At 37.8% G+C, this 12533-nt stretch overlaps 1 protein-coding gene across 11 annotated transcripts in view; it reads left to right on the top strand.

The window, feature by feature from the left end:
• The first annotated feature begins 6 nt into the window (after positions 1-6).
• ZGRF1 (zinc finger GRF-type containing 1) overlaps positions 7-12533 on the top strand; it is a 76606-nt gene continuing 64079 nt past the window's right edge. For 9 of the 11 annotated variants that reach the window (XM_049104832.1, XM_049104831.1, XM_049104828.1 and 6 more), the window contains exons 1-3: positions 19-443; positions 2854-2943; positions 4050-4130. In XM_049104832.1, the coding sequence (XP_048960789.1) occupies positions 2923-2943; positions 4050-4130 (102 nt within the window). In that variant the 5' untranslated portion in view covers positions 19-443; positions 2854-2922. Of the gene's footprint in view, positions 444-2853; positions 2944-4049; positions 4131-12533 lie in introns of those variants that run through there. The other 2 variants (XM_025465955.3, XM_049104829.1) reach the window with 2 other exon arrangements.

Raw genomic sequence — 12533 nt, 5'->3', positions numbered from 1 at the left:
CTGGCCGAGGAGGCTCACAGACCACGAGAAGTTTTGATTGGCGGTTTGCAAACGTCGGTACTTGTGGGCGGGCTGAGTAGTGGGTCCTGATCCCGTGCGGTCCCGGGTTGATGACGTCACAGCCTTCCGCGGGAGAAATTCGAACGTGTGTTTTACGGACCGGTGAAGTCCTCTGCTTCTCTGGGAGTGAAGGTGGATAGGAAAGGGGATGTGAACGAGAGGCGGCGTCGCAATTTAGGGCAAAGTGTTGAGAGGCTCTATTGCGCCGGAAGCGAGCCGTTGCTGGTGCTGTTTGGAACCAGGTGTGGGGAGTGACAGCCTTTCCAGCCTCTGCGTTGCACTTCCGGCATAAGTGTAAGGACCAGAGAGAGTTTTGCTCTTTGTGTTTATCTAGGCCTGACAGAGGGTCAAGTCTCACTGCCATTCGGTTACACAGAATCATGGTAATTATTATCTTGGCAATGAAATGTGGGCTTCTCTGGGTCATTTGGACTGAGCGACTTCTTAACAGGATACTGGGTTTGAGACTCTGGAACTTTTAAATCTGAACTATTTAGGGATTCTAAAGATCTTGCTTGTTCCAAAATAAAAAGACCAAAAACATCTCCTCGTACTTAAACATAAATAAGACTGGTTCATATTTTATGGAGAACACAGAATTTTATATATGAATGTATAAAGCAGCACAGGGACGTATGGGTAATGTCTTTGGGGAGGTAATGTGCACATCTGTGGTTATATAATTATTGCAAACATCTGAGGTATCCCTACCGCTTTTAAAACTGTGCACGTTGAACTTTTACCCGTTGGAGGTGGGTCAACATTTGACGTAGATGATTTTTAGAAAAAAATTTTTCTTAAAGATTTTATTTATTTATTCATGAGAGACACACACACACACAGAGAGAGAGAGAGAGAGAGGCAGAGAGAGACACGGGCAGAGGGAGAAGCAGGCTCCATGCAGGGAGCCCGACGCGGGACTGGATCCGGGATCACGCCCTGAGCGGGAGGCCGAGGTCTACTCAAGGGCTGAACCACTCAGGCGTCCCCAGATTTTTTCTTTTTTTCTTTTTTGTTTTTACTTTTCACTTAAATGCCATGTTGTTAGCTGATACCATTTCAACTATTTAACGGTAAACGGTATTTTAACTCCTTTGTTTTTTTTTTTTTTTTACTCCTTTGAACGTAGGACTTAGGCCTCTTCTAAAGATTTTAGTATTTTATTTTTTAAAGATTTTATTTATTTATTCATGAGAGCACACAGAGAGAGAGGCAGAGATGCAGGCAGAGGGAGAAGCAAGCCCCTTGCAGGGAGCCCAACGTGGGACTCGACCCCAGGTCTCCAGGATCACACCCCAGGCTGCAGGCAGCGCTAAACCGCTGCGCCACCAGGGCTACCCTCCCTTATGCCTCCTATCAGCAACCAGAGCGATCTTTGTAAAACCCAAGTTAGATTATGTAATCTTATTCTTAAAACCCTACCATTTGCACTCCCTTTATAGAAAATTCAAACAACTTGGCATAGCATAGAAGGCCCTCTGACTCCTATTGCTCATTTTTTTCAATCTTCTCTCTCACTCACTATTCATTGTCTTAACTTGACCCCTTAATTGAACTGAATTCCTTGGTCATGCCTTGGTGTGTCTTTCACAGGACCTTATACATTGATTCCTTTTTGGAAATACATTCCTGGCATCTTCTTTTGGTTATGGTTATTTCAGTTTACAGCTTAGACATTACATTCTTAGGGGGAAGCCTTATTTGATTCCATAGACCCATTTGGGTGCCCCTCCTATGCTTATTTCTGTCATGTTTTATTGTAAATACTGTTTATCAACATGCTTTACTGAAAATGCCTTGATTAGGAATTGTATTTGTTCATTTTAGTACCTCAACCTAGGTGTCTGGCAAGTAGTAAATAAATATATGTAATTTATACATAATATGTATGTGGTATATGTATGAAGGGGGAATTGAATCCAGAATTGTAAATTATAGTTTTATTGAATCTCTCCTAGGTCTTTTAGCCCTGTGTTCTCAAACTTGAGCATGTATCACTAACACCTTCAGAGCATATTAAAACAAAGTATGGGTCCAACCTCAGACTTTCTGATTTAAAAGGTCAGGTGTAGAACCCAAGAACTTGAATTTCTAACTAGTTACCAGGTGGTCCTGATGCTATTGGTCCAGGAATCCTATCTTTGGAACCACTTCTTTAGAAAAATTTTTTTTTCTTTGGGATCTCTGTTTACTTCTTCAGTTCACCAACAGTAGATTTAGATTTCCAAATTTGCCCACAATAACAGTTTTATCCAGTAGCATAGGATAAATACAGTACTTGTTGCAATGATACTGAAAATAATGTTCCTCACACAGGAAATTTGTGTATTAGGTCCTTGGATACTGTGATGTATTGACTTAAAGACATAAAAGGAAAAATTCAAAACACAAGGGGGGCTGTCTTGTGGTGGCTGTAGCATTTCAGAAAATGGGAAGTTGAAGCTCTTTCCATAAGGAATTTAAATGTTGGGGGAAGAGGGATCATTTTCTGATGCATGTTAGGGCACTTGGAAAAGAGCTTTGCACACTGCTAATTATTTCATATATTTTACTTAGTTTTTCTCTTTACTTGGCAAATTCATTTTCCACAGGATGGGGTCACTTTTTTATTGTGTGCTTAGTATCAGATAATTTGATTACACCTGGGTTTCCCTTGGTAGTCACATAGTCTTAGAATTCTTATTCCTTTCTCATGTCAAGAGTTTATGGGGAAAAAAAAGAGTTTATGGGAAACAGTTGAATTTGATATTATTTTCATCAGAGTTGGATATTTCTTGTCTATTTTCATTTTAGATCATATAAATAATTGAATAACCACGACTATTTTCTGGACCAGACTGATTTATAATTTTAGAAGAAATAATGGAAAGCCAGGAATTTATTGTGAGTTGTATACCAGTTTTCACTATTTCCTTTATTTCTTTTTTTAATCCTCTATTTAAAAAAAAATTTTTTAAAGATTTTATTTATTCATGAGACAGAGAGAGAGAGAGAAAGGCAGAGACACAGGCAGAGGGAGAAGCAGGCTCCATACAGGGCTGACTCATTTCTGGGTCTCCAGGATCATGCCCTGGGCTGAAGGTGGCGCTAAACCGCTGAGCCACCCAGGGATCCCCATACTCAAAATATTACCCCAGAGAATTTTGATTATGGGGCTTATATCTATTGATGTCTTTCATATGAGAAATTATAACAAATATAAAAAGTATTTGTTAATTCATTAAAAATAGCCTGTTATATTGAACATAAATCACTTTTTAAATGGAAATAGCTATATTTTCCAAAACAACAACAGAAAAAAACACACTGAAAAGAGTAGCATTGCTATACCTTTTTTTGCAAATCCCCTTAGCATTTGATTTCATAGAACACAGCTAAATTCTTAGATCCACCCCTGCATTCAGTCTGAAATTGAATCTTGCAACATTGCACCTACATAACCCTGGGAGATGACTATGCATTCCCAAAGAAATGAAAGTAAAAAGACAAATAGCATCAAGAAAATAGTTTTGACCTTAAGACCCCTGAAAAAAGTCTTGGAAATCTCTAGGAGTCTCTGGACTACATTTTGAGTATAGATTATGACTATGTGTAACCCAACAGATTTTTTCCTTCCCACTGATGACCGAGAAGCCCCAAATTATTTTTTTTGTTTAGTTTTCAGTTTTCTCCTTAAATTTTATGTGTCCTTTCTACCCTGTTTTTTCTTTTACTACCGAGTTTTGTTTTTTGAAATTGATGTTTTGTTATTTATTTAATGTAAGCTCTATGTCCAACATGGAGCTTGAATGCACAAGCCTGAGTCAAGAGTTGTATGCTCTACCGGCTGAGCCAGTCAGGGGCCCTGATGTTTTGTTGTTATTGTTATGGTATCTTTTATTTCAATAAAAGATACCTAAATATTTTTTATATGTGGGGAAGGGTATAAGGATGTATAATATTTAATACATATAAATAGAAACCATTTCTTTTGTACTTTTGAAAATAAGGTACTGTATACTCATCAAAAGATGAAGAAGTCAAAAGTGTGGCAAGATGGAATTCTGAAGATCACTCACTTAGGAAACAAAGTAAGTACAAAGCAGTTGACTACAGTGAAAGCTAGATTTTTAAAAAGATAAAAAGAAAAAAAGAAAGCTAGATTCTTGCCTTTGATTGAATATTAAGAAGACCTTGTAGAGGATAAAATGTTGGATATGTCCGTAAGCTGGTACAATATGAAAACAGAAGTTACCACATTACGCTGATTAATTTGTGCATTTTAAAAGTTCAGTAAACATTATTTAATTTGCTTTTTGATTTTTAAAATTTGAATTAGATTTTCTATAAAACTTTTTAGTAATTTTGGCACATTTTTTTCTTTGCAGGCAATAAGAATTTAATGATACAAAAAAACCTATATTAAAATATATTTCTAACACCGTAATGCTCTCAGTGAAATGATATATGTAGAGTTGACACACCATTTTAGGAAACTTGCCAATTTCTAAAATTAGGTATAGAGTTCTTCTATTTTCCCTTTCCTTTTCTTTTTTCTTTTCTTTTCTTTTCTTTTCTTTTCTTTTCTTTTCTTTTCTTTCTTTTCCTTTCCTTTCTTTCTTCCTTCCTTCCTTCCTTCCTTTCCTTTCCTTTCCTTCCTTTCCTTCCTTCCTTTCCTTCCTTCCCTTCCTCCCTTCCTTCCTTCCTTCCTTCTTTCCTTCCTTCCTTCCTTCCTTTTCTTTCTTCTTTCTTTCTTTCTTTCTTTCTTTCTTTCTTTCTTTCTTTCTTTTCTTTCTTTTCTTTCTTTTCTTTCTTTTCTTTCTTTTCTTTCTTTCTTTCATGAGAGACACAGGCAGAGGAAAAGCAAGCTCCATGCAGGGAGCCTGACGAGGGACTCAATCCCCAGTCTCCAGGATCACACCCTGGGCTGAAGGCTGTGCTAAACCGCTGAGCCACCTGCTAAACTGCTGAGCCACCGGGCTGCCCTAGAGTTCTTCTATTTTCACATTTTCTCTGAATCATTTACTTTGATTATGATATGATCCTATCAGTCTTGAGAGAATTATTTACTGAGGTTGTCTTTTACTCTATTAGATATGGTTATCTCCTTTATGGGTTTCTTTTCTCATTCCAAGTGTCTCCATGTACTGAATTGTAATTTTTTTTTACCAGTTCTCATAACCTTATGCAACATTCTTGGATCCTCTATTCTTCGCAACAATTCTGAGTTGGAGACTCAGAAAGAGCCAGTGTTTCAGTTTGGGTCAAAAGGCAGGAGAGCACTCCTGTCACAGCTCAGAGATAGGCAGGAATTTTCTCTTACTCAGTGCTTCTGTTCTCTTCAGTCCTTTTGCTGATTGGATGAGGCCCACCGAATTAGGGAAAGCAATCTGCTCTGTTTATTTTTATTGAGGTATAATTGACATTTAACATTCTATTAGGGATTCCTAGGTGGCTCAGTGGTTTAGCGCCTGCCTTTGGCCCAGGGTGTGATCCTGAAGTCCCAGGATCGAGTCCCACATCGGACTCCCTGCATAGAACCTGCTTCTCCCTCTGCCTGTGTCTCTCTCTCTCTCTTTCTCTGTCTCTCTCTGTCTCTCTCATGAATAAATAAATAAAAATCTTTTTTAAAAAACCATTATATTAGTTTCAGGTATAATGATTTGATATTTGTATATGTCACAAAATGATCGCAATAAGTGTAGTTACCATCTGTCAGCATACATAGTTAATAAGATTTTTTTCTTTTCTTTTTTTGTGTTGAGGACTTTTAAGATTTATTCTTAGCAACTTTTATTTTTATTTTTAAAAGATTTTATTTAACTGCTCTTTAGTCCTGATCTTCAGTTAAAGATCTCCCATATTCTTTTTTTGTAATTTAACTTTATTTAAATTCAATTATCATATAGTGTATTATTAGTTTCAGAGATAGAGTTCAGTGATTCATTAGTTACATGTAACTCCCAGTGCTTATTACATCATATGCCCTCCTTAATGCCCATCACCCAGTTACTCCATCCCTCCACCAACCTCCTCTCCAACAATCCTCAGTTTGTTTCCTATAGTTAAGAGGCTTGGGACATCTAGGTGACTCAGTCAGTTAAATGTTTGCCTTTGGCTAGGGTCATGATCCTGGGGTCTTGGGATCAAGCTCTGTGTTGGGCTCCCTGCTCAGTAGGGAGTCTGCTTCTCGGTCTTTCTCTGCTGCTCCTCCTGCTTGTGCTCTCTCTCTGTCTTTTTTTTTTTTCTCTCTTTCAAATAAATAAAATCTTAAAAAAACAAAGCAAAACAAAAAAAAACTCTTAGGGTTTGTCTCCTTTCTGATTTTGTCTTATTTTCCCCTCTTCCTCTACGATCCTCTCTTCATGTGATAATTGTCTTTCTCTGACTTACTCTATATTCTGTTCTTACTCCACTTATTATCTATCATTGTGAAGTTATAAGAGAAGCTTTACAATGTAGAGAGCCTACTTATTATTTGTAAATTAACATTTAATTGATTAAAACAAAATTAAATGAAAAACTAGTTTTGCTTTAAGCCTTCAATTTCAATTTACAAATCCTATTAACTTTAACTTTCAATGGGTTTAGTGTTCAGTCAACTTAGTTGTACAAGCTAGATACTTTTTTTATTTTATTTATTTGCGATAGAGTGCAGAGTAAGAGAGTGAGCAGAGCTGGGGAAGGGCAGAGGGAGAGGGAAAAGCAGGCCTCCCACTCAGCAGGGAGCCCTACTAGGGTAGATCCCAGGACGCTAGGATCATGACATGAGCTGAAGAGAGGTGCTTGACTGAGCCACCTAGGCGCCCCACTAGATACTTTTTTAAAAATGATTTTATCTTATTATTTTTTATTTTTTATTTTTTATTTTTCTTTGAGAGACAGAGCTCTTAAGTGTGAGTGGGCAGAGGGAGGAGAGAGAATCCCAAACAGGTTCCATGCCCAGTGCAGAGCCTGATGCTAGGCCCAGTCTCATGACCCTGAGATTATGACCCAAGCTGAAATAAAGAGTCAGGTGTTCAAACAACTGACCACCCAGTTGCTCTAGTTAGATACTTTTAATAATCTATTAACAAACATAAAAATTTTGAATATTTTAAATTTACAAATTTATTTGATTTTTAAAACATTTTCTTTATTTTTTTAAAGTATTTTTAAGTAATCACACCCAACATGAGGCTTGAACCCACAAACCTGAGATCAAGAGTTAGATGCTCCTATCAAGTTAGCCAGGAGCCCCACACCGCCACCGACTCTTTTTAAAAGTGATCTCTCTACATCCAAGGTGGGCTTAAACTCTAACTCCCAAGATCAAGCCTCACATACTGTATTGACTAAGCCAGCCAGCTGTCCCTGAGTTTCTTTAGCACTTTAGTTGTCCTAACAAACAACAGCCTCCCAATTAAATCCTTCTAGTGTATCTAAGAAATTAAACATAAACATAATTATTCTTAAAATACTGTAAGTTTTCTAATCCTGTTTGTAAACAGTAAAATTAATGTACCATTTTTCAATTAAAAAGTAACACCCAAAATTAATTTCTGAGTTACACATTTAGAGTCATTAAATGTGTAATTTGTCTAATCTGTTAGATGCATGTAAAATGTAAATTGAAGCATTATAAGTTTTTTTTGAGAAAGAGAGGGAGCAGGGATGGCGGATAGGGGTGGAGGGAGAAGGGGAGGCTCCACACCCAGCACAGAGTCTGATGTGGGGCTTGATCTGATGACCCTGAGATCATAATCTGAGCCAAAATCAAGAGTTGGACACTTAAACTGACGAAGGCACCCAGGTGCCCCTACTTTAAAATAAAAAATATTTTTTGAAAATTAAAATAACACAGAATGCTTTAAAATCATTGGTTGCATAATTACTAAAACCTATTCATGATCTTAATTCAAAACATTGCTATATTTGGTTTGAATTACTGCCTTATCACTGTCCATTTCAAATGTTTCAGGAGTTAAAAGGCACTTTCCCATAGGGGCCACCTGGCTGGCTCAGTCCAAAGAATGTGTGACTCTTGATTTCAGGGTCATGAGTTTGAGCCCCACGATGGGTTGAGGGATTACTTTAAAAATAAATAAACAAACTTTAAATAAAAATGTTACTGTCCCAAGTAAATTGGAGTCCTCATTCATATTTTTTCATCATTTGATTTGTCCTAATGAATCCATTCACTGTTGATGATATTCTATGTAATTTTCTTTCTTTCTTTCTTTCTTTCTTTCTTTCTTTCTTTCTTTCTTTCTTTCTTTCTTTCTTCCTTCCTTCCTTCCTTCCTTCCTTCCTTCCTTCCTTCCTTCCTTCCTTCTTCTTTCTTTTCTTTTCTTTTCTTTTCTTTTCTTTTCTTTTCTTTTCTTTTCTTTCTTTCTTGATTTTATTTATTTATTCATGAGACACAGAGAGAGAGGCAGAGACACAGGCAGAGGGAGAAGCAGGTTCCATGCAGGGAGCCTGAGGTGGGACTTGATCCTGGATCTTCAGGATCAGGCTCAGGGCTGAAGGCGGCGCTAAACCACTGAGCCACCTGGCTGCCCTCTATGTAATTTTCTAAAAAACGTTTTTCCTATTTCATTGGGCCAACTCTTCAAAGTCTCACAGATTTTGTAATATTAAAAATCTCTGATTAGATTCTGCATATCCTTCCTGTCTTCGGTACAAATTTATAATATTGGGTCACACTAGTGTTGTAATCCAACTTTATCTTCAACTATAGCATGTATCTATTGAATGTCCATTTTATCCCTTGTATTGATAAGTCTTAGGAAAACAAGATAAATTCAAGTTAGTTGCAGGGATTTTCTGTGATCCATGAAAGTTAGTAATCTCACTGTATACTAAATAACACCCTTCTTCTCAAATCCAAGCCAGTGCTTATTCTCTTGCTAGTATTACCTTTACCTGTCCAAGTCTTTGCTGTCGGGGTTGATCATCTTCATTATTTGAGTCATCATTTAATAAACATATTTTGCTGGTAGGCAATGGGACAATTTAAATAAGACATACAAAGCCAATGTAGAAGACCAGTTAATGTCAAATGGACCTGAGTTTGAATCCTGGCTCTTCACTTATTAGATGTATAATCTTGACAAGTTATTTAGCTTCTCAAGGCCTATGGTCTCTTTAAGTTGTCTTGAGGATTAAATGAGAAAATGTATAAACCTCTTAACAAAGTGCTTGGCACATTGTAAGAATGCAGTAAATGGTAACATTATAGTTTTTGTCTTCAAGGAGCTTTTATCTAAGAACATAAGGATTATAATATGTATAGAGATATGGTTAGGGTTCTATAGAAGCGATATCAAAGTCTGGTTCAGAGGAGTCTTTCCAGATAAAGAGTATTTTTTGAGTATTTGTTTTTTGTTTTGTAAATAGAATTGATAGGTTGGAGGGACAGGAGCTAAAGTTGGTGTCACAGTTATAACAACATGGAGGCATGAAACGTAAACATTTGGGGAGCTAGAAGCCATTAAATACGCCTGGAATGAAGGGCTCGTATTGGGAAATAGTAGAATGTATGGCTTAAAGGGGTAGTCAGGAGTCATATCATGAGAGAATTTGTATAAGCTTTAGGAGCCAGTGAAGAATTATGACCAGAGAGTAGCATAATCATGTTTCTGTTTTAGAAAGATCACTCCGGCAGCAATGTCTAACATAACTATTAAGCTGTGTAGGATGAAAGTTTGAATTTAAGAAGACTGTAAGCTAAAGAATAACACAAAAATGATGGGGATCTGACCAAGTAGTCATTAGCAATGACAATGGAGAGAAAGGATGATTAGAGAGAAATTATGAAAATATTATAGAATCTTAAGTTCTTGGATATGGAAGATGTGAAGAATCCATAATTTTTAGGCTTTTGTATGGTGATTATGGTACTGAATAAGATATCTTGAAAAGAAAAAGCAAGTTAGGGGAAAAATGGTGATTTTTATTTTATTTATTTATTTATTTATTTATTTTTTATTTATTTATTTATTTATTTATTTATTAAATTTTTATTTATTTATGATAGTCACAGAGAGAGAGAGAGAGAGAGAGAGGCAGAGACACAGGCAGAGGGAGAAGCAGGCTCCATGCACCGGGAGCCCGAGGTGGGATTCGATCCAGGGTCTCCAGGATCGCGCCCTGGGCCAAAGGCAGGCGCCAAACCAATGCGCCACCCAGGGATCCCTAAATGGTGATTTTTAAAAAAGATTTATGTATATATAGGGAGAGAGAGAGAGAGAGAGAGAGCGCGCATACGCGCACATGTGCTTGCAGAAGCAGGGGGAGGGGCAGAGGGAGAGAAAATCTTAGGCAGACCTTGCACTGAGTGTGGAGCCCAATGTGGGACCAGATCCCATGACCCTGAGAGCATGACCTGAGCCGAAATCAAGAGTCAGATGCCTAACTGAATGAACCACCCAGACACCCCCAAAATTAAGACCTTTAGTTCCATTTTGAATGTAATGAATTTTTTTTAAAGATTTTATTTATTTATTCATTCATGAGAGACACAGAGAGAGGGTAGATACATAGGCAGAGGGAGAAGCAGGCTCCATGCAGGGAGCCCGATCTGGGACTCGATCCCAGAACTCCAGGATCACACCCTGAGCCGAAGGCAGATACTCAACCACTGAGCTACCCAGGCGTCACTTGAACATAATGAATTTGTAGTGTCATAGGACACATTTAAGTAATTGGCTCTAGAGACCTGGAACTCAGCAAAGTTCTGGACTACTAATACAGATTGGGAGTATATGGCATTTAGATGATATTTGAAGCTTCTGGAGGTGATTCATTCATTTATTTCTTTAACAGATATTTTGTAAGCACGAGTTACACACTGTTCTATGGGATGCAGAGGGAACAAAACACATGAATCTCTGACTTCATGGAAAAAGCAGGGAGGAGACAGGCCAGTAAACTAAATGAATATGTTTTCCTAGTCGTTTAGGCAAACAACTAGGAGTAGAGTGAGCAAGGATAAGAATGGAGATCAAGGGGATTATTTAGGCCTTATTGGTCATTGAAAGAACTTTTGTTCTTGTTCTTTGGGAGCTGTGGAGATACTGGAAGGATTTGAGCAGAAGCATGACATGCTCTGCTTTGTGTGGATGTTATTACTCAAGAATGGGGTATAGACAGGTGCCTGGGTGGCTTAGTTGGTTAAGCATCTGACTCTTGATCCTAGCTCAGGTCTTGATCCAGGGTGGCGAGTTCCATCCCTGTGTTGGACTCCTCCATACTGGGTGTGGAGCTTACTTAAGAAAAAAAAAAAAAGGATAGAGTATAGAATGTAAAGAATAGCAGAGAAAAGATAGAGCCTTTGTAAACACCAATCTTTCAAACAGCTGTATTGAGATATAATTCACATGCTCTTCTTTTTTTTTTTTTTTTTTTTAATTTTTTTTTATTTATTCATTCGAGAGAGAGAGAGAGAGAGAGAGAGGCAGAGGGAGAAGCAGAGGGAGAAGCAGGCTCCATGCACCGGGAGCCCGACGTGGGATTCGATCCCGGGTCTCTAGGATCGCGCCCCGGGCCAAAGGCAGGCGCTAAACCGCTGCGCCACCCAGGGATCCCCACATGCTCTTCAATTAACCCATTTAAAGTATTCAGTTCATTGTTTCTTAGTATATTTACAGGATTTTGCAACCATCATTACAATCTAATTTTAGAACATTTGTCACCCCAAAAAGAAATCTAATACCCACTAATGGTCACTACTTAGTACCCACCTCCCAGCCCTGAGCAATCACTAGTCTACTTACTGTCTCAATAGATTTGCCTGTTTTGGACATGAATGGGATTATATAATTGTGGCCTTTCATTGAATGACTTCTTTCATATAGCATGTTTTCAAGGTTCATTCATGTTGAAGCATGCTTCACTTTTTTTTTTTTGTTTTAAGATTTTATTTATTTATTCATGAGAGACACAGAGAGAGAGAGAGAGAGAGGCAGAGAGACACAGGCAGAGAGAGAAGCTCCATGCAGGGAGCCCGATGTGGGACTCGATCCCGGGTCTCCAGGATCATGCCCTGGGCTGCAGGTGGCTTTAAACCGCTGAGCCACCGGGGCTGCCCTTGAAGCATGCTTCAATACTTTATTCCTTTTATTGCTCAGTAATAGCCTATTGCATGGATATATCATATTTATCCATTCTTCAATTGATACACATTTGAGTTTCCACTTTTTGGCTGTTATGAGTAATGTTGCTGTGAATTTGTGTGCAATTTTTTGTGGAGACAGGTTTTCATTTCTCTATATATACTGAGTGGAGTGGAATTGCTATTTTTAACCTTTTAAGGAACTGCCAAACTATTCTCTAAGATGATGGAATCCGCAGTATATAAGGGGCTAGAGGAGAAACTTCTATTAAAAAAAAAATGGCTAAAGACACAAGGAGAAACCCAGAAAATTATAATTACCTTAGCTTCCTTTTTTTTCTTCCATTCAACTTGTAGAGAACTCTTTATATATTTACTGAAACCTTTTTCAGATATGTGA

Source organism: Canis lupus, chromosome 32, assembly GCF_003254725.2.
Source record: "Canis lupus dingo isolate Sandy chromosome 32, ASM325472v2, whole genome shotgun sequence".
NCBI lineage: Eukaryota > Metazoa > Chordata > Mammalia > Carnivora > Canidae > Canis > Canis lupus.
This window is presented reverse-complemented; position numbering and strand designations above follow the sequence as displayed.